This window comes from Muntiacus reevesi, chromosome 3 (genome assembly GCF_963930625.1).
Source record: "Muntiacus reevesi chromosome 3, mMunRee1.1, whole genome shotgun sequence".
NCBI lineage: Eukaryota > Metazoa > Chordata > Mammalia > Artiodactyla > Cervidae > Muntiacus > Muntiacus reevesi.
In genome coordinates this window covers 190,255,886-190,276,515 of record NC_089251.1, presented here as the reverse complement: position 1 = coordinate 190,276,515, position 20,630 = coordinate 190,255,886, and the positions used below count along the sequence as shown (strand labels likewise).

Below are 20,630 nucleotides of genomic sequence, written 5' to 3'. Positions count from 1 at the left end.
CCCCCCAAGTAGAGCCGGACACCATTTCTAGACCCAAAGCAGACGCTTGAAACAATACCTGTGACAATGCTCTGGGTCTGAGCTGTTACATGAAACCACGAATGGGATTCTGAACAGAGTTGTGATTAGACACACAACCTCGGCCACGAATGACCCAGAGTTGACATCACACTGCTGCCAACTCCAGGATTCTTCTGAAATGGCAGAAGATGAGAGTAACAGATTTCTTTGTGTCCAAAACCCCAGAAATGTCACAACATCATTTTGGAACTTGTAGCAAGTCATGTAAACTCTAGAGCTCAAGTTCCTCAACTGTTAATTAAGGGTGTGACCAGCAGATCATCCTGAATTAACACTGAAACTCAACCTCAGGGAAGAAAATTTTTGTTTCCTCTATAATGATGTCAGATGGAATGAGCAGCTTGCCTTATTTCACAGAATCTCACAGAGCCCTGCTCTGTGCTCATGCTCTCTCATAAACGCAGAGTTTCCTTTTACTTTTAGAGGTATACTTGTCTGATAGAAGAAAAATCACACAGATCTAAGTCCACAGTGGACTTGAAGCCTGTGTGATTCAGCAATTCATAACCAGAAACTCATCAAAGTTGCCCAAGATCCTTTTTAAACAGAGATGCAAAATAAGGTAATTACAGGTGAAATGATGAAAGGTCTATGATTTCTCTAAAAATACTAAAAGGAAAAACGGTGTGGAAGACAAGATGGAACAAGATATAAAAATGTGTTTGATGGTTGGTGATAGGTTGATGGAAGTTCACATACTATTCTATTTTTGTGTATGTTAGAAAAATCCCATAATAAAATTAAATATATATGCACACAAACACATGTACACCAAATGGGGGGAAATTACCCTGACAGTTTTTTTTTTTTTAACCCTGACAGTTTTTAATACAAGACACATGTGCATGCCCAGTGCTGAGAGATTCTGAGTCATAGGGTCCAGGAAGTGGCCTAGTCAGGATTTTTTGCTATTTACTTTTTAAAAAAAATAATCCTACAGAGGCCCCTACTGCATACTTCTGGCTAAGCACCATTAAGCTGTTCTTACTCTCATTTTATAGAAGAAATTGAGACCCAGAGAGAAAGTGATTTGCCATTAACGTCTCATTAATGGCAAAGCTAGGGCTATATCAAGCCATATGACTTCTGGTGTTTGATGCAGTGTGTTTATATATATATATATATATATGCACACGTGTGTGTGTGTGTGTGTGTGTGTGTGTGTGTGTATGGTATCAATCCTAACTCAAGTTGAAGGTAATCAGAAAATGGTTCTTTTCAAGTGGTCGATAATTATGTTATTTTTCACCAAGTGTTTCCTCCTGTTGTAATTAATAGATAAGTCTCATTAGTACTTGAAAATTCACATTTGTACCAAACAATTAATATGCTGCAGCCATTATAAACATTGGTCTTTCTAAGTAGATTGAGTGCGTCCTTTACAATCTGATTCAAACTATTAATCCACGTAGCCCAGCATATTTTAACAACAGGAATACCTTGTTATATACAGTTAGCATTAACAGCATACAGAGGGCTTAAAAAAAAACTATTATCTTGATAAATTCTCATTGTCTACAATCTCTCATCTTTCGCTTTCCAGTCCCTAGCAATCATGGATTCTTCTACCAACAGTCACTTACAATGCTTTGGGGAAAGTCACAACTAACCTTTCAAATGCAAAATCCAGATGATCTCTTATGCAAGGCTAACCTTATTCAACCACCCTGTAGCATCTGATACTATGCCCCAGGGCAGCTACAACACAACCTTCAACTTTTTCTTACTTCCTATTACTTCCTGGCCTCTTCTACCAGTTCCTTTTCCATGGCCCACTATTTGAATATTTGCATTTTTGCTTTTTTATTTTCTTTTTCATTTCTTACCCCATGTACCCACTTGTGTAACAAGAATCACTCTGTGGCTTCAAGTACAGTCTCTACATTGGTCCCAAGTGCATATCTCCAGTTTTGTCCATCCCCCTGAGCTTCAGGCCCTTGTAGGCAACTTTTACATAGGCATGTCAACCCCAAATGCCAAAAACTGACTACCCCAGAGTCTGTTCCTTTTGTTGGATGACAAAGTCTCCCAAGGTAAAATCAGCAAGTCATTCTAGATTCCTTCTTCTTCCACATTCCTCATATCCAATCAGTTTTACCATCTCACTGATAAGGGTCTTATAGGCTCACAGTCAACACTCTTTCCATTCCCATAGCTGGGACTTAGCTCAGCCCAAGCCTGTTTTTAAAGCTATATATTAAACATATGTAATAATGGCAGTAAAACATGTTCATTTTATTACTACACCTAAGCCCAGGATTTGGGATACCTACATATATATATGGCTGTGTGTGTGTGTATCCTTCTCAGAATTTTTCTGTGCTCTGTGGGTAAGGGAGGCTAACAGTAAAGAGACCTGGATTTAAAGTCCTATAGACTTGGTTTCAAATTCCAGCTCCACAACTTCCTATCTAGATAACCTTAAGTAAATTATTTACACTTGCTAAGCCTCACTTTCCTGATCTGTTAAAAAAATGAGACTATTTTAAGAGTAGACTCCAACTAAACCGCAGCAGCAAACTGCAAGGAATACTAAACAGAATGTGGGTAAAATGTTTAGCAGCATACCCGACCTCTGATAAGCATTCGAAATGATGATAATTATTATCCCTTACAAATATAGCAATAAACGATTCACTGGTTTGTAATTTCTTCCTTCAACATATTGCAAATATCTTCCAATGTCATATACACACTTTTCCACTTTCATGTGTTTCATTAAATAGATACATCATAACATATTTAACTGATCACCTCTCTCCTTTTGGATTATTTCTAATTTTGACCCATACAAAGAAAATGGCAATGAACTTAGCACAATTATTTGCATGTTTTTGAAGATTTTGCCACATGCTCTCCAGAGAGATTCAACCAATTTATTTATATCTACTCCAGTTAACAATGAACTTAGCTGGCATCTCCTACCTAACCTTCTCTCACATTCTTACCACATATCCTTCACCTGCCAAGCATAACAACTGCTCTAAAACACAAATGCAATCATGTTACCTCCTGAGGGGGTCACAACTTTCAGCAGTCCCCCACCATATACACAATAGAAGCCCGGCTCACCTGGAGCCCCATTCCTACCTTCTTTCTATCCCTGCCCCTCCATGCACCTCACTGGGCAGGATGACTTAATTTTCCCTCCAAACACCCCCAGTCATCCTCACTTGGATATCTAACACACATCTTCCACTCAACAGACCCTACACTGGAATTGTGATCTTCCCTAAGTGTCAATCCCATTCTTCCAATTTCTTAGGCCAAAAACTTCTAAATTATTCTTGATTTTTTTTCTTTTTCTTTTTTTGTTTCACAACTCATCATTTCCGCATCAAGATATCCCAGTGGCAGAACCCCCTGGCAGTCAGTGGTGAGGACTCTGCGCGTCTACGACAAGGGGTACAGGTTTGATCTTTGGTTGGGGAACCAAGGCCCCGCATGATGGGTGGTGTGGCCAAAAAAAGAAAAAAAAAAAAAATTAAATAAAAATCCCAGTGGTCTAACTTCAAAAAATATCCAGCATTTTACCACCTCTCAACCTCCTGGTCTGTCACTCAGATTATGACATGAACCTCTTAGAAGGTCTCCCTAGTCTACCTTCACTCTCCTAGAGTCTGTTTTCAAAACAACAGACCAAGGGATCATTTTAAAATAGATTTTCAAGCCTTTCTTCAAAAGCCTGAAATGATCGTGCTTCACCTGGGGCAAATCCAGATTCCTAACAATGGCCTATGAGGCCCTGCATAACCTGGTCCCACTGACTGCATTTCATACACTGTCCCCCTTGCGTGCTCCACTCCACTCCAATCACTCCCTGCCAGTCCTCAAGTGCCTTCAGGCTTTCATGAAGTCTATGCCTCCAAGTGGAAAATGCTGCCTAAAGTACAGACCCAGCTTATTGCCCTGCCCTCCTGCACATCATCCCCTGAATGCACAATACCCAGCCCACCCAACTTAACACTGCAAGACTCTCCCCCCTCCCGATTCCTCTTTTTCTGCCCTATTCTTTTTATTATTTTAGGTGCACTTAACCACATACTAACATACGATATAATTTATTTATTATATTTTAATTTTAAAATTTAAGCTGCATAAGAGCAGCGAGCTTCATCTGTTTTGTTCATATAATGTATTTTGAGTGCCTAGAACAGAGTCTGGTGCATAACAGGCACACATCCAAGAACTGTTTAACAAATAAAACATCCCAGGTAGTTTCATTCAAATGATTTGGGTGGAGAGCCAAGACACACAAACCAACATGAAAAATCTGGAGTGGGCAAGGGAGGGTAGTTTATGGAAACATAGATGGCCCGTGCTCCTGGTGTTTCATATGGTAAAGAGTCTGCCTGCAATACAAGTTCGGCCCCTGGGTTGGGAAGGCCCCCTGGAGAAGAGAATGGCTACTCACTCCAGTATTCTTGCCTGGAGAATTCCATGGACAGAGGAGCCTGACAGGCTACAGTCCATGGGGTTGTAAAGAGTTGGACATGACTGGGTGACCAACACACACATGTTCCACCCAAATGAATAGCTGCTGCTCAGATCCAAGCAATTGCTACTCTGCAGGAAACAGATTCCCCTGGGGCCAGGAAACATGAGGATGCTCCCACTTCTAATATGTCCAGTTAAGATGGATGTCCAGACTTTCAGGTTAAAATGTTTTAAAATGCAGGCAACCGATGGGACTTAGATAGAAAATGGACTAATTGGTAACTCGTCACATAACCATAGTACTTGACATTATCTTGTACTCTGTTGTTCTGTAATTGTTTCCCAATATTTTTTCTCCTTAATAACATGACAGTAGCTTGAAAAAAAAATTCTGGCAATTGATGAAATTGTTTCAACCAAAATGACAAGCTAAATGACCTCCACTGTGGGCCATGATCACCTGTGGACGACCACTCTGCCCCTTGATGTCCACTTCCTGCTTGTAGCCCAGGGTCTTTTGGTCAGGCTCCATCACACACTTCTAGCATCTCTGAGCTCCACCCTCCTGCATCCTTCTCTTGCTCTCTGTGGGAGAGCACCAACCCCATCTCCCTCTGAACACCTAACAGGGAGTGGGGGCTTGGCACCAAGGAGGCATTTACTAGTATTTTGTCAGCAGAATCGCTGAATTTCTCAGAAAAGAAAATCAAAACTCAAAGATTAAGTGACAGCTAATGCATGATGAAACAGAGTTAAATCCCACGCCTTAAACTGACAATATAGCTTTTAACTAGTACAGACATAATTCCCAAGCCAGCTCTTTATCTGTTTAACCCAAAGGTGTTCCCTGGAGGCTCAGCCAGGAAAGTGCCTACAACGCAGGAGACCCAGGCTCGATCCCTGGGCTGGGAAGATCTCCTGGAGAAGGGAATGGTTACCCACTCCAGTATTCTTGCCTGGAGAATTCCATGAACAGAGGAGCCTGGCAGGCTATAATCCATGGGGTCTCAAAGAGTTGGACATGACAGAGCGACTAACACTTTCACACTTCACACAACTAAAAGAAATCCAAGTTAATGCTATTTTTCTTTAAATGGCCAAATCATTTAAACATGTCATCTCCAAAAAATTAACATTTTAATTTCTGTCTAAAAGAATTATTAAAAAGGTACAGCACCAAGTCTGTTTTCTTAAACTGTTCCTCAGAGTATGACATTATAACTCTCATTAAATATTAGAAAGACAAGAGTATAAAGTCACCTAAATTAATGTGAATAAGCAGGACTACAAAAAAAAAAGATGTTTGCGTATTCATGATGTCCTTAGAAGTAACAAAACATTCTAAGTTAAATAAGAATGATATCTTAAAAATCCTTTCTAACCTGTATCATTTCTCAAAAAACACCACAGTATGTACAATTCCCATTTATTAAATTTTATGTTTTTAAGATACTACAAATTGACCCAAAAAAGTTTAATGTCAAGAAAATGCTGTTTTTTAAGAATGAGACCTATAAATCAATAAAGGAAAAAAAACATTTTTTTGTGTGATTACTGGATCCCTAAGTAGGCCAAAGCAGGAAAATCAGACAAAGGCTGGTAAGTGCATTTCCATATTATTCCACAAGATGTCAGCATGTAACTGAGGAACCTCAATGGTGGGGCTGGTGGTGGAAGGGTGTCTTCACCATAAATAGAACAATAGAAACCCTCGCATTTCATGTTCTTAAGTTAGAGCTTTCATAACTCACTTCTAAATGTGTTTTCATGTACATTTCATTATTTTAGCCCAGTTCTTGATATTCTTACAGAAGTTTATGATTAGTAATATTTAAATATCCCTTTTAAAAATATTTTAATTTTCTGTGTTTCAACATAACTCTTTCCAGATTTTTATGACCCCATTAAGACTCTTTGAAGACTTACTGAAGTCCAGGGAGGATCTTAGGTACAACACCAATACTGACCTATTTGTTTTTGAGGGTTAGTTATTTTTTCCCATTTTACAGATGAGAAATGTGAAGAAAAGGTCAGTGGTTCACACAAGGGGCTCTTTAGCCATTAAACATTACAGCTTGTGGACAACTGCTATCTCCAGGGTCCTCTGTGTGTGTACACGTGGGTGGGTGAGGGTGAGCGTGTGATGAGGCATTCCTTTCTTGTTATCTTCCTTTGTTCTTTATCAACAAACTCACATGCTGAGTCACCAAGACCTGTGCAACTATCCCTACTTATTAGTACTAATGAGCATAGTTACCCTTATTAATGCTTTTAACTTATAAACAGTACCAGAGCTTAGCAAGTGTGTAGAAAGTCATCCTATAAAACATTGAAAACTCTCTGTTGTATATATGATATTAAAAGCAGTTCTGCAATCTGCATAAATACATATATCTTCAAATTGTTTCTTACATCATTTGCATTCTTATCTTGTTTTTCATATTTTTCTCGATCATAAGCCATTTTCTTCAGCAATTTCTTCATGGCTTTTTTATCTTTTCTATGATTTTCCGTATTTTGCTTCCTCACTTGGTTGACAATAAACTTGGGAATCTACGGAGAAATGAAATTAAGTTTGGGGAGGAAAAAGAAGTAGCAACATTGTCAACTATTGAAATAATTATATTTCTCATCTTTGGAGAGAAGCAGAGGTTTTATCCATGTGATAAGACTATGCGATCCATTAAATCTATGGGGAGAAAAATGGATCGTACTACTCACCACGTGTTCAAGCCTCCAAGTGATGCAGGTCACCACCCACTGTCTGAGGTTCAGAGAGGCATTTCCTATGCCAAGACTGGAGGCTGCCTGGGGTGACTGACCTCAACAGTGATTCTCTTGTGTGGGCTTCCCTGCTGGCTCGGGGGAACAGATCTGCCTGCAGATCTATAACCTTACCTCTTTAACCTATAGACCTCTTCTAAAAGCTAACCAGCTAGCCTCTCCTGTCAGAAGGGAAAGAAAAACTCACCAAGAGCTGACGGATGCCTAACAAAAATCCAGGAAAAAGTAATCCTCAGAAATTCCATTAGCAAAAAGAATATATTTTAGAAGTTACCAAATTGAAACCATAAAATCATGTTGGCATTTTAAGAAATGAGATTTAAAACGTTAGTTTTTTTTTTAAACTGCATTTGAAATCACCTATATTGGTCATTTTGCAGAGACTATAACAATATAAAAATAATAAAGACTTCAAGATCTAGATACTATCACTCATTAACAGAGCTTGAAAATATATACTTACTGTCCACAGAAGTTTTTGATACTTAATCAGTAAGTGCATGATATTAGCTATCCCGGCTGCCATTACAAATTCTCTCTGTTCGCCGGACTTCAAACCCAATGTGTGATACATGAAGAGATTTGGGGCCATGACCATTGCTACATTCATGACTGTCATCTTATTTTTCTCTTTATTGTCTACGACTCTTTGGAGAAATTCAAGCAGGGCCTGAAACAGAAATGACTCTTTGAGATCTGTGTCATACGTGAAGATAAGTGATTAAAGCACTGTAGCACATGAGATTTTTATTTACTTAAAAAAAAAATAACTAAGTTGAACATAACCACAGTCAGCTGGCCACATCCAGTGGGCCTTGTCCTCAAAGCTGCTGCATGGGTTAACACACCCTGAGATGGTGCTCTGTGTCTGCTAAGGACTGTGGTCCCTGGGAATGATGCAAGAGATACATATCTGAGCTGCCGGTGGGGAGAGCAATGAAGCATCAGACTGCATGCCTACCAAGCCATGGAGCACTGAAAAATAGTTAAAATATCAAACAAATATTCACTCGCTGCAGGCAGTGCTGTACTTTATCCCTAGGAATTAAAATTTTAAAAAAGAAAAGAAAAACCTTTAAAGGATTCATTCAATCTCAGTTGCATTTGTTTTTAAGGGATTCAGTAGCTGGTTGACATGAAATCCAAAAAGACTGGAGACTCTGAGGGGGAGAAGGAGGAATAGCTAAAGACAAAAAGAAGAGAATTAAAAAAAAAAAAAAAAAATGAAAAGAAGCTTTTCAGCAGACCAAGCTAGTTTATGCTCCGTTTGATACCACACACTTCCCACCTCTATCACCAATACTTAAGTCTCCTCCGAGCTCCTCCTCCACAACCACCACAGGCAGCTATGACCACCCTTCTGCCAGGACAGAAAGCTTCCAGTTCTTCTGCGAGTCAGTTTTGGTCTAAACCATTAACAACAATAACTGCATAGATAGTCAATGATATCTATGAACAAGGTATTGTTTTAAGACCTTCACAGGCATCATTTCACTTAATCCTGGTTGAAAATCAAAGCTATAATGATTTCCATCATACAGATGAGAAAACATGTAACATGTAAGAGAATGGATGTAACTTACCTGATGTCATAGAGTGAGCAAATGGGGGAGAAGTAACTCAATTGCCTATCTATCTGGCTTTGTTTCTGAACTCTTAACTATTAAAAGAAGCATGTTTTCATATTTAGCGTAAAATTCCTACATAAAAAAGGCCAAATAAACTATGCCAAAATGGAAAAATAACAACAACAAAAAACTGTTCTTCTCTCACAAGATTTTTAGTGAAAAAAATTTCTATAAGCACTAAAAGCTTGATCTTGAATCCAGTTTAGCTCTTATATAGACTGTCAAGTTTGAAACAAACTAAAGGCATAGCCTTACTATCTAACAATGAGATTCATGTATCTAATTTTTGATCCAGTGCTCAGAAAGTTAAACTGTAATACAAGAATAAGGTTATGTAGAAACAATACCATCTCAAATGAGGACAAAAGATTAATTGGTAGGGTTTGGAAAAAATATTTAATTTTGTTCCAGAGACCAGAATAATTATTCAGGGAACACTGTCTTTCTTTACAAGCATAAATTACAGAGTTTAGGTAATAAACCACTTAAAGGTAGTATGCATAATGCAATAAAGTTAATCAAAATTCTACTATCAGGATATTAGAATGTTATGTGTGTAGATATAAAACTAATAAAATGTTAGCCTAGGCTTTGCTGAAAGAACTTCATCTTTGGATGTATTGTCTCTACATCTGATCTATAAGAGCTGCCTTTTCTCAAAAGTATCTATCACCAGGACTTCCCTGGGTCCAGTGGTTAAGACTCCATGCTTCCAATGCAGGGGGTACAGGTTCGATCCCTAGTCAGAGAACTAAGATCCCACATGTGGCATAGTACAGCCAAAAAAAAAAAAAGTATCTATCACCAGTCTGGTGTTATATAAATGTTACTGGGCCCATTCTCTGAAAACTCAGTTTGAGTCTCAGTACAGTTGGTTACTAATTAGCTAATTAGTAAATTAGCTCTGTGCAATCTTAGGGTAAACCTTTTGGCATCCCATTCCTTAAATTCTTCTCATTCATAAAATGGGAATACTAATTTCCTAGCCTGCCAAGATTAAGCAACAAATTATATACAATGAATTTGTTGAAACTACAAAAAAGATAAATGCTTGTCAATAATAATATTAACATGGATTCCCCACTGTTAGCATTAGTCTTTGTTATTCCTCCAAGTCAAAGGTAGGTTTGATCACTAGTCCAAATGCACAGAATCCAAGGTTAAAAAAAAAAAAAATCCTGATCAACAAATTGCCTAAAGACATCTGTTGCCTTAAACTAGGGTATAGGGTTTAATATGGTCCATCCAAACCCTTAGATGTGTAGTAGAAATAGTCTATACAAGTCATGTACATGATCCTATCCCTCCAACTGGCAATAGAAAGAGTGGCAAAATTGGAAAAATTGAGGAAGTTTGCATTCAGCTTCCTGAAATCACCTTGTGATCAAGTTTCCCTTCTCTTTTAGAGAACTAAATTTAAATGGTTTATTCTCTTTTATGTACGCTATACTTGTTTCAGCATTACTGTTATTAGAAATGTTGTTGAAACCTTTATCAGATCTGGCTAATTAAACTATTAAAGCTTAAGTAAATTAGTAAAATTGTTTGGCAATTTCCAATTTTTTACCCCAAGAAAGTATTTTCCACTTACTTATACAATTGTGCTCCAGTAACTTCGTGTCCTAAAAGTAAAACTAAACCTTTAAAAAAAAAATACACTCTTAAACAGATTTTGTCTTAAAAGAATGTGTCTGGGGTTTAAAGGCAAAATCCAAGAATGAGTTCTGGGCCAACCTTGCCCCAATAGTAACCATATTGGAATAAGTGTTTCCTCCACTACTAGTTGAACTCTTTTGAAAGTAGGCATATTTTAAGTAACTCATGTGTCTTTCGATTTCCATTTTATATTGGCCATTCACAGGGCCATCACACAGATAAGCACCTTTATGTGAATCAGAAAAAAGACGGACTAAATTCCTCTTTCTGGGTAGTTGATGTCCTGTGGCAAGGGCATGGCTGACAAGCAGGGAACAGACTGAAAAATCAGTCCCCACTTCGTCCTGGGCCCGATGTCCCTGTTTCAGCCACAGTCTACCCACCCAAACACAGCAACCCCCACACGTGGTGCTTCAAAACACCCCTTCCTGGAGCTGGCCTCTGTCTCCAAAACCAAACCAAACCTAACCTAACCGGCCTTCTCAGCTACTCACAGAGTTAATCAGTGAAGTGGAAGATTATTTTCTGACTTAGTAAAGGGAACGACTCATTGGAAGCTCTCTTGCAGAGATGCAATGTTTTATTCCAGCAATCCTCATCAACTGCTTCGGCCAGAAAAGTTGAGTATTGACATTTATTCCAAGGGCATGGGATTTGCTCACCTGGTTTCAGTTCAAGGAGCCTTAATGAGGTTCAGAAAAACATTTCCAAGGTTTACCAACTGGTGGTTTTGTTTTCTCAACAGGAAATTTTTTGACATGGTTCTTTTTCATTTTAAATATAAGGAACTATAGGGACAAATGGGCAAGGGTTGCACCCTTGTATAAAAAACTTTTTTAAGGTAACAGTAAAACATAAGGTAGATGTGCTTTCTAAATTACATTAAAATTTTTTTTTCTAAGAGCTTATAATTAAATCTTTTCTAACTACTCTAAAATTTTTTTGCCATTAAGGAAAACTAATCAATGTAGAACAATCCACTGATTATTATGAAAGGCTCTGATGATACATATTAAAGGGTATTTCATCATATGACTCTCAGACCAAATCACTGTGAAATGATGATACAGATTAGAAACTCAGGGTAAGCCCTTAGAGAAATGACTAGAATTTGAGTTGGTTTATCTTTTGGCTAATCAAACATTTCAAGTTCATCATTAAGACTTATTTCAAACTCTACTGCTTGGAACTACAAACACATGGAACATCTTTAGGCAGTAATGGGCTATATTTGGTGAGCTTTAGGAGTTCCTTTTTAAACATTCAATTTTTACCTTACTAGTACATGCTCACTAAATAAAACTGGAAAAAACAGGAATAATAGAAAGAAGAAAAAACTAAAATACATTCATGTTTTTATTAACAAATGAACCTCAATCACCAGAAGAAATGTTATAGTTGAAAAAAAGACAAAAAAAAAAAAAAAAAAACAACCCAACTTAATGATACTGTTAACATGACTAACCTGGGTAATAAATTAATTTATTTATTTAAAATAAATTAAATAAAAAATTAATTAAGTTAAAGACTTTCATCATCTCTCCTTAAAAAAGGTCTTCACTTTATAGACAACTACTAACATTTTCACAATAACATTATTTTGTTTTGCCACAAATAATGAAAAATCACTCTTAGTTCTGAGGGCTATTTAGCGTAAATGAAACCAGCTGACCTTGAGTGTGTCTCTGTTTGCATCAGGCAGGAGGATGACAAGAAGGTTCAAAGCCTGTAGTTGTTGCTTCCTGGTTGGAAGATCTGCAGACAGATTAAATACATCTGAATTGTTGTCTTATATTTCTCTTTACTTTCTTTTTCTGTTTTGCAAGAAAAAAGTTATTTGGCATAAACGTCACTGTGAAATGTGAGATACAACGAGTGAGCAGTAAGCCTTGTTGAGAGAGAGTGGGGGGGACCAGGAGAAGCAGCCGGTAAAGCAGGGCTTCCTCTCTCGGAATGCTCACTTCCAACTGTGAGCGTGTGACGGAGCCTTGTGTTTGCAGACACACAACAGAACTTTGGAAATGATTTTAACTTCCGCATGATAATTACTCCCCAATGAAAAGGCAGAGGAGATTGACCTTTTATAATACAGTGTCAGAGTGCACCTATAACAGTGAAGCTTCTCATGGTGAGTGAACAAGTTATGTGGTGTACATAGTTAAAAGCCTATCAATTCCAACAGGAATGTGTAAAACAGCCTGGAACACAATGAGTGTTTGATAAATGTTTGTGGAATGAATAAGAAAACCAATCAGCAATGAGTGAGTTGAAGAGATACATTATTATTATTGATATTTCCAATTTTCAGTACCCCCATCCCAATAAGTAATACTTGTGGATATCTGGAATCAGATAAATTTGGTCCTTTAATCCATATCTAAGGACTATATATGCAAAATAGCACAACTTAACCATTAAAAAAATATTTAAAATGACAATTTCAGTCATATTTCCCTAAAAATTTCAAATAAATGTTATGATATGGGATAAGCCATGGGAAACATCTCAATATGACATGCTTTAAGAATAGCTTGGAACATAATGGAATAATATTCAGTCATTAAAAAAAAATCTGGCCATTTTCAACAACATGGATGAACCTTGAGTGCATTATGCTAAGTGAAATAAGATGGAGAAAGACAAATAACTTATGATCTCACTTATATATTGAATCTAAAGCAAAAACAAAATAGCTCACATATTTACAGAGAACAGATTGGTGAAACAATCTGGACCACCATAGGTATCGGGGTCAGGCGGGGAAATGGCTAAAGGCAGACAAAAGGTACAAACTTCCAATTACAAAATAAGTAAGCCTCAGGGAAATAATGTAAGCATAGCAACTATGGCTTTCCAGATAGCTCAGTGGTAAAGAATTCACCTGCCAATGCAGGACCGCAGGAGACACGGGTCTGTTCCCCGGGTCAGGAAGAGCCCCCGGAGGAGGGCATGGCAATCCACTCCTTGTATTCTTGCCTGCAGAATCCCTTGGACAGAGGGGTCTGGAGGACCACAGTCCATAGCGTAGCAAAGAGTAAGACACAACTGACAGACTATGCATCAGACTATGCGTGGCAACTAGAGTTAATAATACTATACTTCATAAAGTTACTAAGAGTAGATCTTTAAAGTTCTCATTACAAGAAAACATGTTTCTACAATTATGAATGGTTATAGATGTTAAGTAGACATTATGATGATCACTTTGCAATGCATGCAAATAACAAATATTGTACATGTGAAACTACTATAATATTATATGTCAATATACTTCAATTAAAAAAAAAGAATAGCCTGGAAAAGGTCTGGTCAACACTGCAATTCAGCGTAATCATCAGCAGTGCTTCTCTTTTCACTCTCAAAAGTGCCCCAATCTGGAATTTAAAGTATGGGTTGGTCACTAAAATGTGGTGACAGCATTTTTGCTTTTTTGATGGTCTCTGTGACTAAAAGGGATAATTATGCCAGTGCATGAGCCTCATCAGATCTCTCTGTTCACTGGAAAGGAATTGAGAACTATTCAAGACGTTAATTTGGAGCCTGCCCAAGACCACAAAATGGAAAGACATTAGAAATCTGCTGCCCCCCGACCAATGAAGCAGTCAAATGATTTGTTGCATGTTTCTGCATGACAATTTCAGAAGTTAATTTTTCAGGAAATAATCACAGACTCTGTCACATCTCCTTGTGCTTTTATGATAACTGTTAATCCACAGCTTCTCCAGTAAGTGTTGCTTTTAACACTTGGCAAGAAAAATGTATCAGAGAGCTTACGTGATTCATTCTATTAAAAAAGAAGTATGACGTTTCCAGCGTTTAATATGAAAATACGTACACTGTATTGCTTAAAAGGCATGCAATTAGTCCGTACCTGAAGAGATACGGATAGATCTGCTATCTATTTACTCCTAGATGTACATTTATAAAGGAAAAGAAAACATCGAGTGGCATTTTATTATTCACACCAAATGAGTCAGTGTGTCTACCAAAATACATCTGGTTATGTTCTTCACAAAAAGCAAAAGGCCATTAAAGCAATTAATATGGATGGCGCTGACACAGGGATTGCTTCAAAGAGGGGTGGCACTTACTCTGGACAGCCTGGAAAGCTTTGAGATATTCTACACTGAGCAGCGGCTGGGGCAGCTCCCGGATGAAGAGCTTCAGCAGGCTGGCGGCATCATGCTGCTTGACACTTTCCCAATTAAAAGTCCCTTCATAGAACTTAGCTTCTAGTTCTTGGCAAAGATTCTGAAAGGCAGAAGAGAGGAAGGGGGGAAAAAAAAAAAAGCTACCAGTAAGTTGATTTTTTTTTTTCCCTTGCTGAGACTGATATACTTCCCACTTCAGAAGAGGTTCTACCCTTTTGTGGCTTTTATTATTTGCTTTTTTAATATTTATTTATTAATTTGGCTGCATGAGGTCTTTCGTTGCGGTGTGCAGGCTCTCTAGCTGTGGCTGGCAAGCTTAGTTGCCCACAACATGGGGGATCTTACTTCCCCAACCTGTGTCCTCTGCATTTGCAAGGCTGGTTCTTAACGACCAGGCTACCAGGGAAATCCCAAGATGGTACTTTTTTGAAAAGACATCTGAAACTACTGAGAGCCAGTACTTCTCTATTACTCAGAAAAATATTCCTTCTCCTACCCCAAGTATAATTCATCAATGAAAATGATACCTAAGATCTAGAATTCCAAAACTTAACACATTTTCCAGGATAGGCAACAACATTAAGCAGTAGAGACTGAAATAAGAGAACAGTTAAAACAGACTTTACACTTGGGGGCTTTACTTAGATACTATAGTTTTTCACCAACTTTTAAAAATTTATTTAAAGAAAAAGTCTGTGCTTTATTTAGAAGTACATTATATAACAAAATACTTAATCAATCCATCTATGGACCTAAAGCAAAAGGCCACCTCTGATTAGTCACCTCTGGGAAATGGAAAACCAAATTCCACATCGAATGAGGTACGAAAATATACCCCATCCTAAACACGTACACTGTCAGTGACCCAGCCATCCTGCTGCCAGCTGCAAAAAACAGCTGGAGTCCTTGTGGAATTAGAAGTACCTAATTCATTTACCTCAAGGACTCCACAAAATCTGCCAGACAAATTATTAATAATAAATCAATTTTGCTTCATAATTACTATTTTCTATATGCTTTTTCACTGTGGCATAAATCCTATTATGTTAGAAACCCTTCCAAGTTTCTGTCACTCCCCTCTAATATTTGAAACTGTTCTACCAAGAAACGTTCTTTGTTTTTCCTGTAAGGTGAATTTATTACACTTTCTCTTCCCAACACAATTCCATCCTCTACCCTAATTATTTTTTGCAATTGGTGAAATACACAAAGGTAAACCTAGAAATGGGGGGAGAGGAAGGTGGAAGGAGAGAGGGATGAAAGAAGGGAGGCGGGAAGGAGGTGGGGAGGGAGGGAGGGAAGGAAAGAAGGCCTGCGGAAGAGGGAGAAAGGGGGCGAGAGAACGTAGAAGAGGGAAAGGAGAGGAAAGAGAAGAGGAGCAGAAGAAGACGGAGGGGGAGGGAGAGTCCAAGAAATTTGGTGGGGAAGGGAGAAGAATGACCACTCTAAATTTTGCAAGTCATCTTTACATTATGCACAAACCAGAGAACAGCTGCCGTATCATTCAGTCTGTGATAACAGGCTGTGTTGAGCCAGTTGAATCTACTTTATTGACCTTCTAAGAAGTTACATATAGTTGAATTCACTCCTCTGCCAGCAATCTGGTCAAAATGTGAAATCCACATTACATCCATCCTTGTGTACTAAAGTAAACATGTTTATGACTCTGCTGAGTTGGCCATCACATTCTGCTAATGCGGGACATGAACAGTGACCTGGGAACCTGTGTTCTTGCTCAGATGGGTAGAATGGAGTCATGTAGCTGGCTTCTGTAGGCCTCTTCCTCTGTTAGAGAATGTATTTCTCCACAGGACTCATCTCCCAATCACACACACTGTCCCTGATTGACTGGTGGTGAAACCGCCACAGGTGTCAGCAAATGAAGTGAGACAGTGGACATGTATCAAAATTACAAGAGCACCTGAACAGTTTGGGGGACCTCTGTGCATCAGACATCAGATGCAGGGGATGCAAGGTGAATGACATTTGTGAGCAGGGTATATATCAGTTCAGTTCAGTTGCTCAGTAGTGTCTGACTCTTTGGGACCCCATGAACCACAGCATGCCAGGCCTCCCTGTACATCACCAACTCCTGGAGTTTACCCAAACCCATGTCCATCGAGTCGGTGATGCCATCCAACCATCTCATCCTCTGTCATCCCCTTCTCCTGCCCTCAATCTTTCCCAGCATCAGGGTCTTTTCAAATGAGTCAGCTCTTCACATCAGGTGACCAAAGTATTGGAGTTTCAGCTTCAGCATCAGTCCTTCCAATGACACTCAGGACTGATCTCCTTTAGGATGGACTGGCTGGATCTCCTTGCAGTCCAAGGGACTCTCAAGAGTCTTCTCCAACACCACAGTTCAAAAGCATCAATTCTTCGGTGCTCAGCTTTCTTTATAGTCTAACTCTCACATCCATGCATGACTACTGGAAAAACCACAGCCTTGACTAGACGGACCTTTGTTGGCAAAGTAATGTCTCTGCTTTTTAACATGCTGTCTAGGTTGGTCATAACTTGCCTGCTAAGGAGTAAGCGTCTTTTAATTTCATGGTTACAGTCATCATTGGCAGTGATTTTGGAGCCCCCCAAAGTAAAGTCTGACATTGTTTCCACCGTTTTCCCATCTATTTGCCATGAAATGATGGGACCAGCGGCCAAGATCTTAGTTTTCTGAATGCTGAGCTTTAAGCCAACTTTTTCACTCTCCTCTTTCACTTTCATCAAGAGGCTCTTCAGTTCTTCACTTTCTGTCATAAGGGTGGTGTCATCTGTATATCTGAGGTTATTGATATTTCTCCTGGCAATCTTGATTCCAGATTGTGCTTCATCCAGCCCAGCATTTCTCATGATTTATCAGGTTACTCAAATCCAATTAAACTGAGATCACAATGTGGTAAGAGCCATGTAAGCCAAAACTAGTGCCTTAAATTGAAGAAGCTTATCAAAATCAGCAAGTGATGCAAACGGTGGAATCTTTGCACACATCTGGCACTGTCACGGCCAGAGTGTACACCCACCAAGAGTCATTTCTTCCCGATCTAGCTCAAAAGAGCTCATACAGAATACATCTTTCGGAGATGAACAGGGAATATCTCTTCCCTTTATCCTATTTTTTCTTGGATTTACAAATTCAAATATTGGATGTGGCCAGTGACTTGTGTTATCTTTTTAGAGCCAGAGCTGAATTTGGAGGATAAGGGTTAAGGAGGTTGTTAATGACTGATAACCAAAAAATTCCCTAGATAAGTTTTCCAGATAGAGCTACAATTCCAAGTATGAAGTCCCCATAAAATGCAAATCACTGGAGAGGCACATTCCATCTACATCATCTGTAGGGTAATTCTACTTAGACCAAGCATTCATTGAATACTGGATTCCCCAGAGCAGGAGTCAGGAACAGAGAAAGGAGGACACACAGTATCCTAGGAAAGTGGGAAGGAAATGTCATTTTGAGAAAAAAGCAAGAAGGGGAGTGAGAAAGGGGGTTCCAACTGGAAAGCCTGGGGATCCCCTTGACTCTTTCACAAGCTGGACTCAGGGTACCCTTGGATCCAGTGAGCCAAGGAACTGGGACAGCCAGGAGCGGTTAAGACAATCTCATTTTGCCAGCTCGCTAAGACTGATCATGTACGGAGACTAATGTCAAGTCCCCGACTCTGCCCACCTGGTGGAGTTTACCATCCTGCCCTTTAAAAAAGAAAAGGAAATAAATCTCACACTGTTACTCATGCAGACCCCTCTTAGCGTTTTGACCCATCATGTTCTCTTTCCATCAGCAGGACAGAGCTGCTCTTGTCTTCTGCTTGTTTACTTTTGTCCCTATTTTATACCTGCACAATCGGAGAGTAAAATCACTTGCCTCTTTATTTATCACAGTATTGTTACTGGTAATAGGGTGATTTTGGGAAAAAAAGTAAAATTTTACAATCAGAAGAGACTGTGGAAAAGCTAATACAAACTGAATGTTAGGATGTTTTTGTGTTTTTTCATCTTCTAAAATGGGAAGAAAGAGTAGAGAGGACAATTGAGCTTTGCAGATGCAAAAAGTTTAATTAAACAAAGTTATTTCCATGAGTAGAACCAAAAAATCACCTTGATTCGAATAGCAGCTCCAGGGATTCTTAAGAGACCTTCGGTTTCCAAACCTCCCTCTTCAATGCGAGAAATCAACTGTGTATAAACAGAAGGACATTCTGATTTTGGCATTCTTAACAGGTACAGTCTCAAATTTAACATCTCCTTCATACATAAATAAATAAAAACTGAATACAGTGACATGTTAACTGGATTTCACTAAATTTTGAATGTTATGGCACAATCACTACTCATCTTTAAGCCAATATATCCCCAAACTTCAGTTGCAATTTGGAAAAAGTTGGGTCCTTTGGAACAAAAGTATATAACTTCACACAACACCTGCAATATCCTAGATAGAGACTGACCCAAGTTCATGGTTTCAAAGTAACTAAGACAATCCATTTCTTCTGCTTTTTCAGAAACATACATTCTGCAATCAAATAGATCTTATGAAATTACAGTATTTGCATATGTACACCTCCTTTTCAGTTTGTTCAAAGAAAAATTTGTTTATGATATGAAGGAAAAAAAAACTGCTTGCAAATATTCATTTTTAGGCTTTAAGCTTTTGGTGGTAAACTTAAATAAAAAAACAGTTCTGGTACGGGTCTAAATCATACCTGATGAATACATACAGATCTTTAAGTTTCTTTTTTGTTTGTTTTAATAAGGCAGAAACCCACAAGAAGAAGAAAATGGAGAAATTTCAATGACATAATACTGGAAGCTAGGAAGTGGTTAGTTTCTTAGCAGAGATTTTCAATTGGAATATGCATACCCTGGGCAATACACAAAAGCTTTTTAGGGGGTACTTGACTATTTTAGCTTCCCTTGTGGCTCAGCTGGTAAAGAATCTGCCTGCAATGTGGGAGACCTGGATTCAATCCCTGGGTTGGGAAGATATCCTGGAGAAGGAAAAGGCTACCCACTCCAGTATTCTGGCCTGGAGAATTCCATGGACTGGTCGCAAAGAGTCAGACACAACTGAGCAACTTTCACTTGACTATTTTAAGGGCTTCCCTGGTGGCTCAGATGGTAAAAAATCCAACTGCAATGTGGGAGACCTGGGTTTGATCCCTGGATTGGGAAGATCCCCTGGAAAAGGGAATGGCTACCCACTCCAGTATTCTTGCCTGGAAAATTCCATGGACCACGAAGCCTGGCAGACTACAGTCCATGGGGTTGCATGATTGAGTGACTTTCACTTTTCACTGACTATTTTAAAGAAATAGTGAAAACTGAAAGTAGTACCATATAGGCTTTCCTTACCATCCATTCCCCTCCTTACACAATAGCCTTCTTCTAAAAGACAAACCTACTTTTCTCTCAGCCCCAAACTTACTATAATACCCTCTGCATACCCTGAGGCACAACATCTTCCAGAGTATCCAAACAGTATAAAATTTTAATTTTTTTTCCCAGAGAAATCTCCTTAATGACTTAACCAAGGCTTTATAAATAACATAAAGCTTACTATTTTCCCCATGCTTATAAAAATGTCTATTAGGAGCAAAGCATGGCATCATGAATGAAGCCTTTGACCTTTATCTAGATGCCCTGAAATAAGATTTATTGTAGCACATAGATACTGGAAGAGGAGACAATTGTTCCTCCATGACCCCACCTCTTAGATCCCTGGATTATGGCCAAAGTCTGTACTAATTCTGAGTTTGTCAGGTAAGAACAAAGCAAAGAGTAGTCTCCCAAGTATTTATTAGTGACTGAAAACAGAAGCGCTAAATTTCAAAAATTCAACTGGAATGATTTTCAAGACATTTTTCAAGTTACACTGGATAAAAACTCATGGGAAAAA

General features: G+C 38.6%; 1 protein-coding gene across 2 annotated transcripts in view; it reads right to left on the bottom strand.

Moving 5' to 3' along the window:
- Positions 1 to 20,630, bottom strand: part of ARHGAP18 (Rho GTPase activating protein 18) — a 193,693-nt gene that overhangs the window by 13,240 nt on the left and 159,823 nt on the right. For both annotated transcript variants that reach the window (XM_065931348.1, XM_065931347.1), the window contains exons 8-12: positions 18,833 to 18,910; positions 14,678 to 14,837; positions 12,259 to 12,341; positions 7,766 to 7,972; positions 6,931 to 7,071 (exon numbers count right to left, since the gene is read on the bottom strand). In XM_065931348.1, the coding sequence (XP_065787420.1) occupies positions 6,931 to 7,071; positions 7,766 to 7,972; positions 12,259 to 12,341; positions 14,678 to 14,837; positions 18,833 to 18,910 (669 nt within the window). The remainder of the gene's footprint in view (positions 1 to 6,930; positions 7,072 to 7,765; positions 7,973 to 12,258; positions 12,342 to 14,677; positions 14,838 to 18,832; positions 18,911 to 20,630) is intronic.